Source organism: Anopheles maculipalpis, chromosome 3RL (genome assembly GCF_943734695.1).
Source record: "Anopheles maculipalpis chromosome 3RL, idAnoMacuDA_375_x, whole genome shotgun sequence".
NCBI lineage: Eukaryota > Metazoa > Arthropoda > Insecta > Diptera > Culicidae > Anopheles > Anopheles maculipalpis.
The window spans coordinates 21,375,147-21,394,955 of NC_064872.1; the positions used below are offsets into that span (position 1 = coordinate 21,375,147).

The 19,809-nt window shown below is 41.3% G+C and overlaps 2 protein-coding genes across 2 annotated transcripts in view; one reads left to right on the plus strand and one right to left on the minus strand.

The window, feature by feature from the left end:
- The first annotated feature begins 1,928 nt into the window (after window positions 1–1,928).
- On the plus strand, window positions 1,929–18,505 carry LOC126565833 (homeobox protein AHox1-like). The gene is made up of 6 exons (XM_050223043.1): window positions 1,929–2,796; window positions 4,505–4,732; window positions 8,491–8,813; window positions 11,817–11,874; window positions 17,961–18,217; window positions 18,292–18,505. The coding sequence occupies exons 1-6, from the start codon at window positions 1,929–1,931 to the stop codon at window positions 18,502–18,504; spliced, it is 1,947 nt and encodes a 648-aa protein (XP_050079000.1). The 3' UTR covers window position 18,505.
- The window catches only part of LOC126565597 (60S ribosomal protein L34), a 364,763-nt gene continuing 361,751 nt past the window's right edge, over window positions 16,798–19,809 (minus strand). Inside the window, exon 4 of the mRNA XM_050222790.1 lies at window positions 16,798–16,809. The gene's annotated coding sequence lies outside the window, so the exon portion shown is untranslated. The remainder of the gene's footprint in view (window positions 16,810–19,809) is intronic.

Sequence of the window (19,809 nt, forward strand, 5' to 3'; positions counted from 1 at the left end):
CAACCATCCCAACCTTGTTCCCCAAATCCAACCTTGTTACAATTTTAATACCGTTTAAGGCGACCGAAACATCCCTTCCATATACCCTTTTCCTTCCCCAAATCCCACATCGATAGAAAATCGCTCTATTAAGACGAAATATAGCTCTCACGGACGATTAAGCATCGTTTGCGCCGGGATTGGAAGAGATGGGACGAGATTCTACGATTCTTCCATGTCTTCCATGTACTACGCCTGCTCAAAACACACACACACACACAAACACACGCATTGAGAGAAACGCCTCGGTCACGGCACATTTGCGGCGCACTTCATACAAGACGTCGAGGTGTTCCGCGTTCGTGTGTGTGTGACGACACCGCACTCAATTTGATTACTTTTTATTATTACGATAATCATTGCACAAACATGCAATTGAGCGAACGTGTTAAAAGCACATCGCCACCGCTCGTACACACGCTCATAAACTCCCTTCTTATCCTGTTGCCACGCACACGCAGCGAACGTACGCTTATCTCACTCTAGCCCATGGCACTTACCCACAGCAAACGGGAGGAAAACCAAGGCAATCGGAACCGTGACCAGATGGAATGCACCCGCCACGATATGGTATGCCGCGGCAAACGGAAATCAGTTTATTGTTCGTTCGGGGATCGTTCCGGTTGGACCTGCCTTTGTCTGCCGGCTCGCATCGATCAGGAGCCAAACTTATCTCGCAAACGTGAGGAATAAAAAAGTGAGCAAAGTGGCAGCAATTTTGTGAGAAATTTATAAATGACCATCGCGAGCGAATCTGCAATCTGGTGGTGCAATATTGCAGGCTAAAGAAAATTATGTTGCAACCGTAAGCAATGGCACCATCTTGTTCGTGAAACTTCGTGTGATAAATCGATGGGATACGTTGGTGTAACCATAAGGATTGTGATTTATTGTGATGCAGTTGAGGAAAAAAAAACAGTGTGAAACGTTTGGTAAGCTGAAAACGTTGAAGAAAAGATTTAAGTGAATGTGTATGTGAATAGTACGCTGATCGTAAATGAGCCTGAAACGAGGGCATTTTCTTAGTTCAGGAAATGATACTTCTGCGGTATGATTACTAATGTGTGACATGTAGGTAAATGTATAAACATGCTTTAAACATTTTATAATTAAAAAAACAACAATCAAACGAAACAATAACACAAGAAAATGATATGCTGTCATTTTGATTGCATAAATTCGGGCGCCTCATGATCTTTAGTTGGCACTTACGCCCAAATACGCCCAAATGTATGCAATCTCCACGAAGTGCATGAATTGAATAGCAAAACTATCGTGATTTCCACTCAGTAAAGCTTCCCTAACCTATCCTTCGTCTTTTTTTACGTGTAATATTGTTTCTCATCGATGATGATAATTGATCAAAGCAGCTTGAATCAATAAGCGCATTATAGGAGTTTCCACAAACGCCTGCACAAAAGATTCCCCGGTGTATTGACCGTTTTGACTGGACGTCTGTCTCTTGTGCCTATATCTCGCCCTTGGACTCAATTCTTTTACCTTCTGCTTTAAGTCCAATCAGAACCAGAACGCGTTACATCATTTCACCCTCCCCAATCCAACGAACGTCTATGAGTCGAAGTATAATTAAGTTAGGTTCGATTTTGTTGCGATTCTGGCTCGTATTTGGAGTGCTTTGAAGTAGCGCAGTACTCGTTTCGTATTTATTTGTTTTTTATTTTGTCTTTCCGTCTAGTGTCTAGGTTATTCTTGAATCGATTGAATGATAGCCGACTGTAGAGATAAATTGTTAACTTATTTATATATTTTTTCTAGGAACACTCACCCTAGGATCTCTGCAAAAGAGTCTTCATCGAGGATTTAGAACAAATTCGTTTTTTTTTTTTTTTGCTCGACGACCCTCAAACGGACACTTACCCGCCGGCAATATGGAGCAGTTGGCTCACTTTGTAACGAAATCGTTCGACTTTAACAACAGTCGCGTACTGGACCTGCTCAACATGACGGCCTCGGCTGGTCCAGTATCACATCCCGATTACGGTGCCCGTACCGGGTCCGATTCGGACCTGCTGTCCAACACTAGCAGCAGTCTGGGTGGTGATCTTGACGATGAAATACATTCCCATTCGCTCGAAGTGTCTCACCATCATCGACTGCACACGCTACATCCACTCCGGACGAGCAGCGTTCTTACTGCCGAACGAAACGAAAGACGTGAAGAACCTTCAAACGAGGATGAAGAAACGATCGACATAGAAATAACGGACTTATCGTACAGTAATGGGAGCGGGGGCAGCAGTGGGGGTGGGTGTGATAACGATGAACATAATGCTGACAGGGGAAATGATCGTCCTTCGCACACGCATCCAACGCCTGGTGCCGTTTCCCTTGAGCCGACGGTTGTGACGAGTGTGACTGCTGGTGACGAGCCAGCAGGGGAAGCGGATAAAAATGGCGATAAAAGTACGATAGGACGATCAATTTTACTGCTAACCGGTGCGAGCAGTAACAACAACGAGAAAGGTGTAACGAATCGTAATGAAATTAGTGTTATACGGAAGTTTGACAATAAGAAGCTGCACGAAAACGATCGATCGTGTGCGGGACTGTGTGATGTGTCCGGTGGAGAAGTGGATGGTGTTGGGGGAGCACAGAAGAAGGAGGAAGGGAAAGGTGGAACCGGTGGGAACAATACTAGTGGCAGCGATGGTGCAAATGCAAATGGGAAAAGTAACAGCAAACGACACGTTCCACGCAATTGGCTTATCGCTGATCTGGTGGATGAAAAGAAGGAAGGTAAGGACTTTTGAAAGATTGCCTGAAGTTTATGGTTGATAGAAAAAATGGAGTATATTGTTACATACAAATTACAAACAATGCAAAGTTTTTTTTTTTCATATGCAAAAGGTAATTATTAACTACATGGCGTCATTAAAATTGTGATTGCTTACCTGCTGGTGCTTTCAAGCCTAAATATCGTAAAATAGGTTCAAGGGACATGTGGTGGAGAAAAAAAACTCGGATTTTTAACTGCGACGAGAACAGAACAACGTGATTGCTAGCTAAGCGAACAAATATCTTTCCTTTCTTTGACTGTCCAGGCAGTCTAAAGATGCTAGATGAGAACCTTCCTAACGGGAACGTTCGAGACATCGAGGCCTTACCTTTCGTAGGGGGACTCTCGACGCTCATCGGTGAAGCAAGTCGGCCAGGTGACTTTGGATATTCAGAAGGAATATCCCTTGCAGACATGTTGGAGGTTTGAACACATGCTGAAGGTTGACTCAAACTTGGGTGGGGGGACACTCTCTAGACAGCTCTAACTCGTAACTGACTTTACTACTACACTTTACTTTATTTATACCCAATTCTTACAATAGTAATAATGGTTTTTCTATCGATTCCCGAGTCTGCTTAAAATGTGGCGGATATCATTCATCATTTGATCAATCTACTTGCTATGGAAGTTACTTGTTTTGGCTTTTGTTGTTTCGTGTTGCTGACCACTGTCTGGACTCGCTTACTGGCCGATGTTTGGCGCGCTGGTTGTTTTGAATTGATATCATATTGCATTACGTCAATTGCTAGTCACATGCGCTGATTCAATGTTCAATGTTCATATTAAGGCGTGCGCTTGATCAAAATAGCTAAACGTACTTTTCTTACGTTCTTGGCTAATGCAGATTATTTGTTAAATTGATGAATTTCTGCTCATGTTAAATTGCCCCTTAGTGAGATGTTTCTCAGATATACTACAGACACGCATTTTCGGATACTTATACTTAGGGACATCTTTATACCTCACTAAAAAGACATTAAACTGATAGTTTGCCCAGTTCTAACCAACCAAAGTTCTATCCTAAATGTATGCAATATAGGTGAAAAAAATTATTAACTGTATTTCAAAAATACAGAACACTTAATTTCATCCCATTCTAATGAACTAATACTCTGAGGTTATTGAAATACAGTTAGAGGTCTTGGAACGGAAGCGTTGCCAGACCATTTTTTCGTTATCTGGACATATTATCCAGCTGGAGAAATAGAAGTCAAGGAAAGTACGCGATAGCAGGCAAAAAATTTCTGGTATTGTGGAGTAAAAGAAGAAGAAGAGACTTATTTTAAGTCCAATTTACGACTTAATGTATGATTTTTTTCTTGAATTCAGTTAAACATGTGAGCGCTTGTTTTGTAGTTTGGAAAAAAAAGTAGCTAAAATTATAATCAATTAACAAATAAAATTGTTAAACTAGTTTACCATCAGACCATACCATATGTGAGAATCCTCTGAATTTTAACAATAAAACTTTGTTAACAATAATGTTTAAAAAGGTGTAAAAAATTTACTTTATGTAGTCAAAAACTATTTGTTTATGTTGAACGATATATTTCGTTGAAGAAATACCACTTGCAATATTGTATACCACAGCATACATTTAGGCGCTTATTTTTAAAAAAAGTCCTTCAAACGTTTAGATTCACATTTCGATCTTTCAATCCCCAGACAAAACCAAAGATGACGTTGCCTTAAACCTTGTGCGCTCGGAAAATGACACACGAGTGGTCAAAGTAGCGCACGGGTACGATCCCGCCAGTCTACAGATTGTACGTCCCAAGCCAGCATCCGAGCTGCTCAAGCAAAGTGTTGATCTCATCAACAATCACCACTATCCGGCCCATCATCCGGCACCAGCAGTACCGAGCGCTGGTACCGACGGTGAATCCGATACAGGTAAGTGGTGTCGTGTAGCCAGGTCAAAAGAAACGCAAAAAGAGAAAGATAATTATATAACATCACCTTCATAAGGTAAGGAAGGCTGTGTTATGCAGTGTTCTTTCACGCTGCTTCCAACGCAACCCCCCCGAAAGGGAATATAAGAAAGTAATCAAATAAATTAACCCCTTTCCGAGCGAAAGCCCACCCGGAGATGGATCCGTAATATTTTCCCTCCGAGCGATCAGGGTAAAAGCCTTGCGCATTAATCCTTTACATCTTCATTCGAATGAGAACCAATTGGTGGCAGGTTTCTGCTGGAGGAAAGAAGTTATGTCTATTAATTAGCAGTCTGTGTTGCAGAAAGCTCGAACCAGCAAAGCGTGTAACATCGTAACGAACTTTTCGTAAAGTCTTACTGTCAATTCATTTAATTTTGCACCATTAATTCTCCGTTCGTTTGATCACTTGTCACGGGGTCGTGCAAGACGGAAGCAGCCAACTGACCGATGCCGTGACCAGGATCAAGTGAAACCCTTTTTTCTGTTATTTCTGTCCTTTCTACCGGCAAGCACAGAAAAAGAAGAAAAAAAGGCAATCGTTTACCATCACAACCGGGCACAGAACCAAGGCACTGGCAAATTTAAGCCTCTTCCTCTTTCTTCTCTTTCCCTTCCGGCATGTCGTGTCTTGTTTTCCCGCATATTTACATTTCATTATTCATCCGGGTCGGATTTACGAAGACGATGGATCGGAAAATGGAAATTTACACATGCCGCATTGCCGAGCTGGGCTAGCTGGGCGCGTTTTGCGTGTTAATTAATTAATTGATTGTACCAGTTAAGGAAGATGACTTAATTAAATAGCATACTTCTTGAAGATTTGCTTGCCACCGGTTTCGTGCTGGTTTGTGATTAGTAGTGATGGAGGAAAATCCTTAGGCGGGTGCAGCAGAGATTACTTTCCGGCTTATGAGCAGCTTCAACCTGTGAAAGTGTGGACGTGTGTTTTTACAAGAAATTTTAGTGCTAATGAGTTGTTGGAAAGCCTTAACCGTTTGATTAATTTATTTTGTGTTTCGTCTCATTACAATCATTGGAGAAGAAGAAACTAAGGACAGTAAAAGATTATTTGTTATATGTTTTGTATAACTTTAGGCGCTTCGGCGTTCCAAAGAGATTTTAAATTGTAATTTTTAATTTTCCGACCCTGTTAATGAAAGGTGGATATAATTTTATTAAACAAAACGGTATTTGAGAGACTTAGCTTAGTCATTATGTAAAAGCAATTCTAAATGAGTATTTGAACTATTAAAACACCTGTGCAATATGCAATTCACATTAAATTATAAAATTAAATTATAAAATATTTAAAACATTAAGGATTAAAAAACCAAGTGTTATTGAGCACTGCAGTTATCAGTCACTTTACAAAGGAAATAAACGGAAAACAAGTAAACCAAACAGCTTACAAGACGAGTTATAATTCATATTCGAAACATAACCGAAAGCCGCTGAATCCCTTTGCGGTCCTTGACTGGTCGACAATAAGGGACACTTTCCAGCGTTCTCTGGTATCATTTCGTGCCTGTGCTGAAGTTTTGGTCCCTTCCCACCTTTTTCCCAAAAATGGTTCATACAACTTAAACCTTGGCCAATTTTTGTTTTCCCTTTCCTTACTTCCATCCCATTAAATGGTGTCCCGGAGTAGGCCTTACCCTACGCAGTGTGTATTTTGGGATGAAATAGTGGTGAAAATGCATATCTTTAGGCTGTTTAGTAGTAAAATATTCTTTTCATGAAATTCCATACTATTACTAGCACTATTTCTATTTCTATTAAGAATCTATAATAATGTATGTGCCCTTCTAGTTCGGTTTTTTCTTATGAGTACAGACACAGAGGTCGATACAAAGCTTCCTTTGAATATGTTCCAAGGGCCGCTATCCTTCCGAGAAAGAGCAGTAACATTCTGAGGTTGAAATTAGTGCTCCTGAGAGATAAGCTGGGAGTTTTAATTTGATTTTTAGCTATATTTTCTACAAACGAACTCAATAATTGTTTTTACCACACTGAAAATACACGTTGCAATCTTGGATGCAATCAAATTCGATTGAAAACACACTATTCCTTAGTTTTAGGCGTTTTTTTTTTTCTAAAACGTCTCTAAGTGATTTATTATCAAATTTAAACTTCTTTTAAAAATCATTAAACGACGTTTAAGATGCTTAATAAAGTAGCAAACGTTAACTTTAATTCTTCCTGTAGCGTTTTACAACGAAAACTGTGCTTAATGATCCCGCACAAAGCAACATTTTCCCATTACAACTGAATTACACCTTTCATGTCCCATGGCGTTGAGATTAAAATTTATACACTTGCTGTACAATGTTGTGTACATGCTAATGCATGTAAAATTGTTGTTATCATTCTTATGGTACAGAAAATCTCATTAGAGTCAACACCACCCACCAAAGGAAGACATTCGAAGATAATCATTTTCTAACAGCAAATCAGCAACAACACATTCGGCTTCTCCACGGGTGAGAAATGTAATAACAATCGTGCAAACATAACGCGCTCCATTATGCACCTTGCTTTATTTTCTCGCGTCTTTCTACGATTCGTACATGAACTTTGCACGCTAAATCACGTCCCCGCCGCACGGTATAGAGGTGCAACTAAACAGAAATTACAATAAACCTTAAGTGGTAAAAGATAACGCACTCCACTCGTTTCATGGGGAAAAAAAACATGAAAAGTAAAACAGCTTGAGATACGAAAAAAAAACACACCCAACCGTGTAATACGTTCCTCTTTCTGAGGTGTGTGCCTGCTTCCTTAAACTGGTAAACCTCACCAGCTGGAGGAGTTTGTTATTAAGTTTTGCCTCAAAATAACCGTACTTCATCGACTGCCGTGCCGTGTGCGGTGGGAAGTTCATCGTGAAAAGTTGCGACCCCTGCTACGCCAAACTTTACACTATTATTGTGTTAAATTGATATAAATTGCATTACAAATAATCATGAATAAAAGATTGCGTTGTGTTTGCGAACGGATGCGCGAGATAGAGCGGGAGAACGATTGTTGCTGTCCGTTTGGAAAAAAATTAGAGGAAAAAGGAAGGTACGCTTTCCCAACCTAAGGGTGAAGGATAAGCATCGAAGAAGAGCCGATGTACAAGTTTAATCTGGTGCGAACCCCGGTGCGAAAAGAGCACCGGAGTTCAAGTGCTGCTGCGGCTGTTTGCCGGTCTTTGATTGAGGTGCGTGTTGCAGGGATAGGGAGGTTGAAAGGTTTGATTAAATTTAGCATTGTTTATGTGGATCGATGGTTTTGGGTTGGAAAGGGTGACCTAATAGTATCACAATAACAGTTTCGCGGTCAAGAAGTTGTAGTTTTTGGTATGTTTTTATTATGTCGTTTAAGTTTCTAGTGAACGAATGCGCCTAACTGTATGCAATCGGGAGAACGTTGAGAGGTTTGATTAGTCTTTATTCAGATTTTAATATTTTAATTAAAAAAACCGCTTTCAAATGATCTTCAGCAAAAAAAAACATAAAAAACAGAAGATTAATGATGTGTCTAACAGCAGACGAAGCCCTGACCACAGAACATGATCATCCTTTGGAAGGGTCCCGGTTCTAAGCAGAACAGAAAAACAGCTCAGCATCATTAATCATTCTCATTTTCCCTGTTTTACTAGATGAGATATTATTTCCACACTCACACAGAGCAATAATCGATATATTTCTTTCTTCAAATCTCTCTCTCCAGAACCGCGAATTCCCCGCGCATCTCTCACACCCGACCAGGACGATCCGTGTGCGGATGGTACGCGTTCCGAATCAGCACCCCCTGCCTCCGGCACTGAGCGGCCCGAAGAACGGCTTAAGCTCGCAACCGAATCGTCACACGTCACCAACGGCCATGGTCCCCTGTCGGCACTGACCAACAACAAACAGCGCCGGTCCCGGACGAACTTTACGCTCGAGCAGCTAAACGAGCTCGAGCGGTTGTTCGAGGAAACGCACTATCCGGATGCATTTATGCGGGAAGAGCTAAGCCAACGGTTGGGACTGAGCGAGGCAAGGGTGCAGGTAAGTTTGTAGCGCCTCGAAAGCGCAATAAAAATTTATCGCCTCTCGGGCGGTTGGCAAAATCACTTAGCCAAATTGAAAGGATTACCGAAGGTTTTCGGATACTGACAATTCAAAAAAAAAGGGGTTTTCCATTTTCGGGACCATCCTTTTCGAGGGATTGCGTTGCATGTATGTCGAAAGAATATGGGTGTGTGGTAAAATAATTTAAATTATCGACCACCGATGGATGGTAAATGATAATGCTAACTTTATTGTGCATAAATTCCGCGAGAAGATAGGGTTGAAGGTTAAAGCATGCTTTTGCTTCACTCCAAACTTCGGACTAACAACAAACTAAATCTTGGTTTATTTGATTTTTGATATTTTTTATCGTCAAACGGTTAAAAAAATTGTTATATAAGATAAGTACAGTTAATAACAAGAAACGTTAAAACAAACAGGAGTTCATAAAAATAAACTCGTCCTTGGGGCCAATCGGAAGCGAAAAGCGCCCGGATAAGTTACTCTTGCTTCGACAGGCACTGTTATCGTGCTTAACGTTTCCACTTGCCGATAAGATGCTATCCTGAAAGCACTTAAAATTTTATCCCTTTTCATCTTGGCCTGCTAAGGGTACAGCAAGTGGTCTCGGTCCAGGGCTGAATTCAATCTCTGACAAGTTCGACTCCACCTGATCACTGTGCTCCTCTACGCCTCACGCCGAACTGGTCAGTGACTTCCGGCTTTGATTGCCGTCAGCTAGCAAAGTTTACGTTGATGTCCGAAGTTCTGATCGTAGCTACCAAGGTAACAGAATGTCAACTGATACTCTACTTCCCAGTCGAATTCTAACACGGTCAGAGCCTGGTATTTTGTCTTGCCGAGTGATGTTATTCAGCGTACAGGAGAATAATTTCCCTTGCCTCGGACTCCGATGAGATTCGAACCAATCTGATAGCATGTTCTCTTCCATAGTGGCCCTCAGCAGTCATACAAACGTTCTAGAGTATCCATGGTGCTTCATGGTGATTCATAGTTTGGTTCGATTCGTAGTATCGTAGGCTGCCTTGAAGTCAATGAACAGGTGGTGCGTAGGGCTCTGGTGCTCCCAGCATTTTTGGAGGATCTGCCGTAGAATAAAGATTTGATCGGTGGTCGATTTGCTTCCAACAAATTCAGCTTGATGGCTTCCGACGGAATCAATAGCAAGGGGCGCAGCTCTGCACACGAGCATTCGAGACAGGTCTTATAGGCAGTCTGTCTAGTCTGGTCTCTCGCACTTTTTGTACCCTGGGCGTGTGACACCCAATTTCCACTCATCTGGTAGTTCCTCCTGCTTTGAAATCAACCGATGCATGGTAGCGACAAACCTGTCCGGACTCAGTTATTGAACATTTCGACTTCATCCCATAGATCTTGTGAGATTCTATGAACTGGCATAGCTGCTGTATTAATTGCTCGTCCGACTCTTATAAGCTGCGATCCTTGTAGAACTGGGTCTGCTAGCTTCTCACTCGTGTATAGCTTGCCACGTTCTGCCTTGTGTCAGGGTGTAGCAGTACGGTATGCGTTGCGTTGTTCTGGAATAGAGCACGTCTGCATTTATAACTTTTAAAATGTTATGATTTTTTGGCTATTTTTTTTTGTTATAAAAATGATAAAAAATTATCAACAGAATATTTCTCTATAACGTATTAAAATATTATTATTATCTACCTCCTCAAAGTGTTACACAATTTAATTAAAAGTAGATGGTCTTAAAATTATGTTGGGCACTGTAGCATCAAAAAGGTATTATAATTTTACATTTAACTTAACATTCCATAACGTTTTGTTTATTTTTTTACTATTTTTTTTCGGTTAGGAAACTTCTACACTATTCTTACGGTAAATAAGCGTAAAAGCGCCGAATGGAAATTATAACCATCACAAAAGGCTAGGCGTCTCCATCAAACATACCACGTGGCCCGCCGGTGGTGTTCTGGGTGTTGGAACTTTTATTTATCGATCAACCCACTCTCGCAGCTAATGTTCAATCGATGAAGATATATTTCTTTCCTGTCCTCGTTTCTTTCCCCCATTTCCTACCCGTTCCCCTCGCGTCAGTGACCTTCATGCGCAAAAAAAGTAGCATTTAATTAAATTAATTTGCCCACCATTAGCAGGCGAATTTGTTTCGTTGCGTAAATCGGACATTAATTTTCCACTAATTGATTGGATTTGTTGTTCCACCTTCTTAGCGCCTGTGAGTGAGTTTACGAAGCAGAAAAAGAAAGTGTATGAGAATAGACGAAAGGGAAAAAATGACAACAAACGTTTTGCCGTTATTTATGGTGCTGTGATGAAGCTGTTGATTTGGTGGACAGTTCCAGTACCAGCAATCGCCGCTGTTAATGGAGTTTCCATTACGAGATGTGTGACGTCATGCCGTACAGGCTTACATTCGATAAAATGGACACAAGAAATAACACAATCACAACAAGAAAAACTCTTTCTGCTTCCGTGCTTTTCCACTCCCTTTCTCGCTCGTTCGCTTCCCTATTTATATCAATTTCGCTCAAGATGGCCGTTAAATTAGCCGTGAGTTATGGACCGGCGGGAATCATAATTTGCCCCGATTCGGCCCTTCCACGTCTCTCTCCAACTACACCGATCTGGACAGTGGCAGCACAATTTATGATGGCCATCAGAACCGTTAGCGGTGGCGTTAATTGAATTTTTCGACAGACAAAGAAAGCACCAAACTCTGGTTACAGATAAACAAGAGAAACTGGATAAAGTGTTTGCAGGGCTCCCAAGGAGCAAAAAAAGATTCACCTCATTCCCTTAAGGGGGTTTGGAGCTGCACACAGTTAGTGGAAAACTTTACATTTCTCTCGGAAAACAATCAGCAATTTAGCTAACCGTGTGCTGCTATTATTCATAATAACAAAATCGCTTGCAGCTGCAGTTTTGTGTGTATTTTCTTCATCAAATTCACTTGACTAATTTATAGCTTGTTTACTCATTTTCATCCTTCAGGTTTGGTTCCAAAATAGGCGCGCCAAGTGTCGAAAGCATGAAAATCAAATGCACAAAGGTAAGTAAGGATGCTATTTAAATTAATTAAATTAAATTAGTCTTATAGAATTTCCCCTTCTTCTTCTCCCATCGAATTTGCTTCTATTGCTTCTTCTCATCACAGTCACAAATACAGCACATTAACTCAAACCGAATTGGCCCATTCATTGGGAATTGTGAGCATAAGCTTATAAATTATGCATTCGACACAACCAATTGCAATTGTCAATTGCCCGCCCCAGCATAACCCCCATTACCTCCCACCGCCCCTCACCCTTCTCGGTCTCTTATCCGCTTTTACAATCGATCATAGGCCGTTTTGAGGGCAATCTGTACCGTGCGAAGGGGTTGATTTTAATTTTCATCCCCACTGTCTCGCATTTGTTCGATTGGAAATTTATCATAAAACCATACACAAATTCCGATCGTCTGTGCAATGCATTAATAGGGGCGTATGGGTATACAAGGGCTGTGTGTCACCCCCTTTTTATGATCAGTGTTTATATTTATTGAATAGAAGAAATTTTAGCACAACACACCCGGGCTAGATGGAGTAGAATAAGGGGAAGAGAATTCGATTGGATATCGAAATAATTTATACTGATTTATGTTTATGTTTTTTTTTCTTTGTATGGGTGAATGTGAGGCTGTGTGAGTGTCTCGAATTGGGAGAGCGATTTTCTTTATTTAAATGGGTTCACACAACAAAAAAAAGGCTCAAAGAAACATGGAAAAGGAATGTGTCAAATTCTATCAAACTAGAGAGCCTTTTTTCTAAAAAGCAGGGAAGCTTTCTTATTCGATGTTTTTCCTATTTGAAACGACATTTACTTACCCTCACAAGTTCATAGTGGACATACTAGATGGTCCACTCATCCTTATTGCGAGTTGAGGAGAAACCTACACACGGGCGAGTCTGCGCACATATGTTGCACTTAAACACACTCACTCGCTCCTTTGCCATACTCACGTCCTACTCTTTCTCACCCTCTCAGATCATTATTTATGCGTCCCGAGACTGTCATCAATTTGCTTCTAATTTAATTCGGCCGTTTATGAAAAATGTATTCGAATTTGCATGTGCAGTGCAGCACAGCTAGCTGCTGACCCCTTTCATTTGAGATGGCTTCTTTCGTTTGGCACTAGGAGCAAGTCAACCACACAGCCATAAGGTCGTTGTTTTATCCTTCCCGGGGAAAAAAAAAAACATTAATTAGATTGTACCGATTTAATCAAATTATTCATTCCAACCACCAGTTAAATTTAAAGTTCTTTGAAAACTGAGCGAAAAACACAGATGATGTGGAGATGGATGGGTCGTGCCAGCTCGTTCCTGCACCCTGGGGCGGGTGTATGGTGTGCTAAAGTCAATTAATGTTATTGAATTCGTCGCTGCAATCACAGCATAAACACTCAATTATCGGATAAACATGGCTTTTACGCTGTACGCCACTCCATCCATCCCATTACAACAGCACCGAAGAATAAACGTGCAGAAGACGAAGAAAAATAAACAAAACGACCCGATAAGCCCACGGACGGTATCGACTCTCGAGGGTGAAAATCGGGCCATCGTTTAACCCCTGATTTGTATTGCGCTGGTTTCCATTTCCCCTTCTTTAACACCGTGAAATTTTATCGCTGGCAGAAGAGGTGGAAGACCGCGACACAATCGAAACAAATCGCCTAAACTTGAAACAATTACTTCTTCCCCCTTTTTTCCCGTATGTGTGTGTGTGTGTTTAGGGTTGAAACCTGCTTCGAGGTGTATCGAAAAGCGAGAGAATGAGAGTATGTGTGCGTCCTTGTACCTTCCGAAACCACACTCGAAAACAAGGATACATTTACTTTGATTTACTCGTCCAGAAAACCGAGACCATAACCAGGAAGATGCTGGAGCGAAAGAAGAGAGCGAATCAGAAGGACACTGTAATTTATTGTTCTGGGAATAAGTGTCCTGGGAATGGCTAGGGCACCGTCTCGGGACACACCGAATTGGATGGATTTCTTTTTCATTCGCTAGAAGAAGGTTGTCCTTTTTATCTAGAAGGACATACGCTCTAACACCTTCTCAACAACAGATTGTAAAAATATATTAACCTAAGCGTTATGGGATAAGCGACACTTTCGGTAACGATTCAATTGGGTAAGCATGTGTATTGTGCATTGCATTTCTTTTTTGTTTATTTTTGAAACTGATTGCAATCCATGTTGCGGTTCGGTGCATCCGTTTGTTTCAAAAGAATGGATATTGATTGCTGTTAAAAAGTGTATCTCATTGGAAGTAGTTTAATTAAAGTTAAAAGTTTAAATTAAAGGTTACAGTTTTAAATTAATAGATTGTTGAAGCTCCAAAGAAGTAGAGATTAACTAAAGGACAAGAATAATCTCCCGAATGATGAGGATATACGGCAGCAAGGTTACATCGACAGACTGATTGTACTGTCTAAGTGAGACCATTTTTCACATGGTCATTTTTTTTTTTTTCATTGTTTAATGGACAATAGATAACTGTATCGATAGTTGTTGGCGATTTTAAGGAGGGTTTAACTTAAAATCCTTAATTAATAATCAGATAAGTGATTGATTCACTACGGAGATCCGTAATTTTACAGGGTTTACAAATTACTGAAGTAGCAGAATTCGTCTAGGATTTTTTTTCTAAATTATTCAGTGCCGTTTAGGGTTATTTTTAGGCGTTCTATTTTCTTCTAGCTTCATCAAGATTTGTGAATCTAAAGGTATTTTACAGTACTGTAGAGATGGTGATTTAAATAGATCAATACACAATGTTGAGGTGTCCTACAGAATCCCAGGTTTTGTCGAGATTTGAACCTAGATCAAGGATGCTATTGACTAGCGACATTACTGGGTTTAACTAACGATCAATCCGATAGAGACCTTATTATCCTAACAGATGTATCAGTGATGCATATTATTGAGTTATGCTTGTAGTTACACGATACAAAACTTGGAGTTGACTAATTTTATCTCAAAAATACTTGTGGTACGCTGTGCTCTATTTTTTGTGTAACAATTTCTACACAAGAACGGTACATTCTGCTCAACTTGAACTTTAAAACTTTATCATACAAAACAGCAAGTCATACGTGGAAGTACGTGCCACTTGTTGGGTTTTGCTATTGAAATAACCCTCACGAATTGTCGTGAATTCTGACACGAGTTTTGGCCTTCTGAAGCCAGCAGAGAAGAGATTATGAAAATGGATGAGGCTAGTATCAATAAAGCCACCAGAGAGGTAAAAAGTATAAACATCCTAGTAGAAATATTAATGGAATTGACCAATAAAATTGTTCTTTGAAGTGGCTTACGTACAAGATTCGTTGCTTGAAATAGATTATACAACGTCCAGAAAAATTGGAACAGAAAATTAAGCCTTTAAATCATGCACTGCTCGCAGTGTTCCACATTTTACTAATTCTGATCGGGTCTAGAGACAAAACAAAACTCCCACTCAATTGGCACCCAAACTCCAAAAAAAAAAAAAGACCGACCGTTCCCATGTGTTTCTGTGTTCCTTTTCTGTTCGGCTTTGCTTTACCGTAATCAAACAAACGTCGACATCACGTCTATTTCCGCATTCGCAAGACCGGAATATTCACCGGAATCGCAACCTGAGTCGAACCGCACATACACACAATGAGACTCGTGTCACAACGGCCTTTTCGTTCCAAATTAGCGTGCATCGTGAGACACTCAAACGCGCATAAAAAAAAAGCTACCATACGGCGGAACTCGGGACCCTTTATTTGCACAGCTAAATTGGCAGACAAACAGACTGTAAACAGCCCGTAACGGAAAATAATACATGCAAATTTAAATTATGCACTACCGACCGGGACGCTTCTGCAGTCCGGGCTGCTGGCTGGCTGCTGGTTGACAAATTACAACGGCAGGCACGTTCAAAGCGAACGTAGATTTACTGACTCGACAAAACCACCAATTTCGAGCGCATATTTCAGGTGCTTTTCCTTGGCGCTGCACGGCACGACATTTTACTGTAATTTCGGTGCACTCCGATCTCTCGATCGAGCCCGTGCATGTAAACATGGTCGCGCAACGTGCAACCGAATCTGTCAACAAGGCGAAAATACATCGCCATCACAAAAACACACAGCAACCATGGTAGAGGTGTAGTAGTAGCTAGTGGTAGGGGCTGTTTCTAAGCAAATACTACACGGTAACGTGATGTGCCTTTGCAATCGACTCGCTTATCTGGGTGTGTTGTGTGCGAATATCCTTTTTTCTCTTTCTCTCTCTCTCTATCGCTCTCAATTCATGCTGGTAAAAAAGGACGCTTTCGCCACCTGCAACGATACGGTCGGATCAGATTTGTGTTTTTCTGTGGCCAACATCTTTGCACCTTCCCCAGCTAGAGCGTCCGAATGGACGATTTTATTTTCAAATCAAGCGCTCCTGCTTCTTTCCTTCCCCTTTTGACCTTTTTTTCCGCCTCCCTCTTCCCAACACCCTTCCCGTGTGATGAAGTTTGTGCAAAGTCGGCAATAAATACAACACAAAATGATAATTTAATAAACTGTCTGACGACCGTTTCTTTTGCCACCCTCTTCGGTTCGTTCGCTCCGTACCGTAAAAGTTCTTCCATTTCTTCCTGCCAAATGATGGAACTGTTGCGTGTTTGGCCTTGGTGCGGCCCCGCACCATCTGGGCCATCGCCGAGTCATAGTCTCGGATTTATGGGATTACATCAAATGTAATCACATAATTGAATTAGCTCCTGTATCTGTGCCGCTCGTACTGTCTGCCTGCCGTCTGCCCTGCCCCGTGCGCTTCCAAATCAAGTGGAAAGTTAAGGGCGAGAAATGATCATAAAATCTCCTCCGTGCAGATGATTTCCCGATCGCCCTATGAGGGGCGAAAACTGTTTTGCTCTCAGTTTAAAGTTGGAATGCTGTTTGGAAACACACACACTCTTTTTAGATAAATTCTTCGAGTGTATGATAATTGCATCTATGATTCATAACAATGAAATTGAAGTTTTTTTTCAGAGGATTTGTTATGTATAATTATATCTTACGAACCTCATTGAGATCGGAATTAGAGCGGAAGATTAGGAAATGCCTCGTTTTTCGCAAAGTTCATGCTAAATTATCTAATGGATGTCGAATCAATAGCATTATTCGTTCCAACAATTCAACAATAAATTGGTGCAAAATAAATGCCGTTATCGGACGCCAGGGCTTTGGCGTTTTTTCACGGTTCGGAGAAGGATATGTCTCCAAACCAAAAAGAATTTTAGTAAAGTCTAAGCAATACGGCCAAGCCGTTCCTAACGAAATAAAAACGACGGTAAGAAGTACTTTTTAGGTTTCTTTTCATGAAATATTATCTAAAATGGGGTGGTATTAAAATTATTAACCGACATTTTTGGCTAGCCCGATCATCTGAAACATAAAGTATCATTGTTTCATGCAGCAAGTGTGTTTAAGCACCTTAACACAAAGGTCCAAGGAACTTTAGTACTTTAGTCTCTCCGGAATCAGGTGTTCTCCTCCTTTTAATTTTTAATTGCTAATATTTTATTGAACTAAAATATTGTATAAGAAGATATTAGAAAAACACTTTTTTTAAATTATTCTTAAAGTAGGTCCCATCATAACGGAGCTTTATTTTTAATAAATTATGTTTAACCGAAGCAGCAAAATTTCGCTTCAACTTTTGCTGACTACTCATAGTATTCTATCTTATGTTAGTCACACCATACAATAAATTTTTTAAGTATTCTCACAGCTGTTGAAACTGTATTTAAAGTCTCGTTAAGGATAGTAAAAGATAAAAAATGACTCAGGATGGATTGTATCAATCCTTAGTGTGATTAAGCAAACCTTTGTCCTATGTCTCGTTCTATCACCAATCGTCGTTTTCTTTATTCCAAACGTTCCTTTCCCTTTTTCTTACTCAAAAAATAGCCTCCAGAAATGTAAGCCCATTGGTCGATGAAACGACCAAAACTTCGGAATTTAGTTGGCTATCATTCAAAACATTCTTCTCATAAATCTTTCCCACTCCTTCGCCGCACTTTTTTATCCTTCTTGCTCTGTTCGCCTTTTTCTCGTCCCACAGGTATTATCCTTTCGAGTCATAGTCCACCGGTCACCACTCCGCTCGAACCGTGTCGTGTCGCACCATACGTCAACGTTCCGTCCCTGCGTGCTGGAAACGGTGTTCCACCCGGTGGAGGTACAGGTGGAACCGGATTGCCGCCTTCAACCACCGCAGCATCAGCAGCAGCAGCGGCAGCGGCGGCGGCCAACCATCCCTTTCCTGTGGCCGCCTTTTCTGCCTTCGATTCTGCATTTATTTCTGCCGCAGCACAACAGGTAACACGAACAAACGAAGTGGCCATTTTGGATTCTAACGGTACTTTTTGTTTTCTTCTCACACACGCACGCAGTACGCAGCTGCTCTGACTTCCGGTTCCGTACCGGCAAGCCTTTTCTCGCTGTCCCAGTACAGACCGGGTGGACTGGCAGCGGCAGCCGCCATTGCTACACTTCCCGGGTTTACGGTGGCACACGACAAGAACTCCAGCATCGTCGATCTGCGGCTGAAGGCGGAAAAGCACAAAGAAAATCAGAAGAAAATTGTAAACAATGTGTCCACGTAACTGGTTCGCTACACGACAAGATGTGCTTGAGATCAGTTCTCTTGCAAACACTACACTTTAAGGCGGGAAGGGGGGCAGCATGTGCACTGACGCCTGCAAGCTCCAAATGAGGCTTACCGCATCTCGTGGAGTTTTCAAGCACACTAGCGTACTTCTTGTTTATCCTGTGTAAAATAAATATACACCGTTTCGGTAGTGCTATTTGGCTGTGTTGATTATTGTGTACAGTGGACATTATTCCGCGCGTGATTTTGAAGTATACCAATGTTCTCTCATTTTAATTTTCGTTCTTTATCCGAAAGCAGTAATTCTTGGGTATTCTGGTACCGGTTTATAACAATTTAGTTACTATTATTTAGTTGGGATGACGGGCGTCACCAGTTTCGCCATGGTCAGACGAGGTTACCTTTTTTCCCGGACTAGCCAGGAAAGTTTTTGATCAGAGGAGCGTGGAACTGGAGTACGGGACCGACATTTGTGGGGTAGACAAAGAGGAATCTTTTCCCGAATCGCATGGTTGGCCAGGCGTCCCCAGCTTAGCTTAGATCGGAATGTTAACCTATTTCCCGGACTAGCCAGGAGAAGTATGTAATCGCGGATCCGAATTAGACGTGCGACGATTTCTCTTAATGCTTCCGACCAAGCGGGGAAGCACTACTGGGATGCGGGACTGACATCTGTAGGGAAGGCAAAGGTCAAACGTCTTCCGAACTGCTTCGGAGTTCGGAGAAAGAGATCCAAAGACTAACAGGAACCTTAAACCATGTCCTTTAGACGAAACCCCCTCAAATAAAGCGAGCTGAAAGATGCTGCTTGGGTGAGGCTTCTGGGACAGGACAAGCTCTTTGAACGACGTCTCAAGCTATCTTGAATAAGTCTCCTTGGTGGTCCTTTGGATGTGGCCCTTTAGCTCATAAGGCGATATCTTTTTGGTAAGGCTATTTAACAAAGATTTTTAAGATCTTCTGTTTAAAGGTCAAGAAAAGAGTTTTCTGATTTTTTACGATATTTGACGATAGACCAGGAGCAAAAATTCAATTTTGAGAGCGTTTTCTGGCGAAAAAATAACCGAAATCACCAAACAGAACCAGAACCACCGGACATTCCTAACCGTTTACCCAATCCACGTGGTTTAAAAATTCAAACCAAACGCTTTTTTGCCGTTCCCAAAAGGATGAAACCATCGCTAACGGCTGGCAGCACGGTCCTTCGATATCACGCACACCACTGCACAGCTGCTGTTTTCGTTTCCCTTCGCTATTTCTTCTCGTACAGGATTCGTAAACAGCTGTGCGCTGTCATTTC

What these genes read in the sequence shown, in the direction of transcription:
- LOC126565833 (XM_050223043.1), top strand. Translation starts at nt 1,929, where the DNA reads ATGGAGCAGTTGGCTCACTTTGTAACGAAATCGTTCGACTTTAACAAC. An exon ending in CGACGGTGAATCCGATACAG is followed by an intron (nt 4,733 to 8,490) that starts GTAAGTGGTGTC and finishes CTCTCTCTCCAG; the next exon opens with AACCGCGAATTCCCCGCGCA. An exon ending in TGAGCGAGGCAAGGGTGCAG is followed by an intron (nt 8,814 to 11,816) that starts GTAAGTTTGTAG and finishes TTCATCCTTCAG; the next exon opens with GTTTGGTTCCAAAATAGGCG.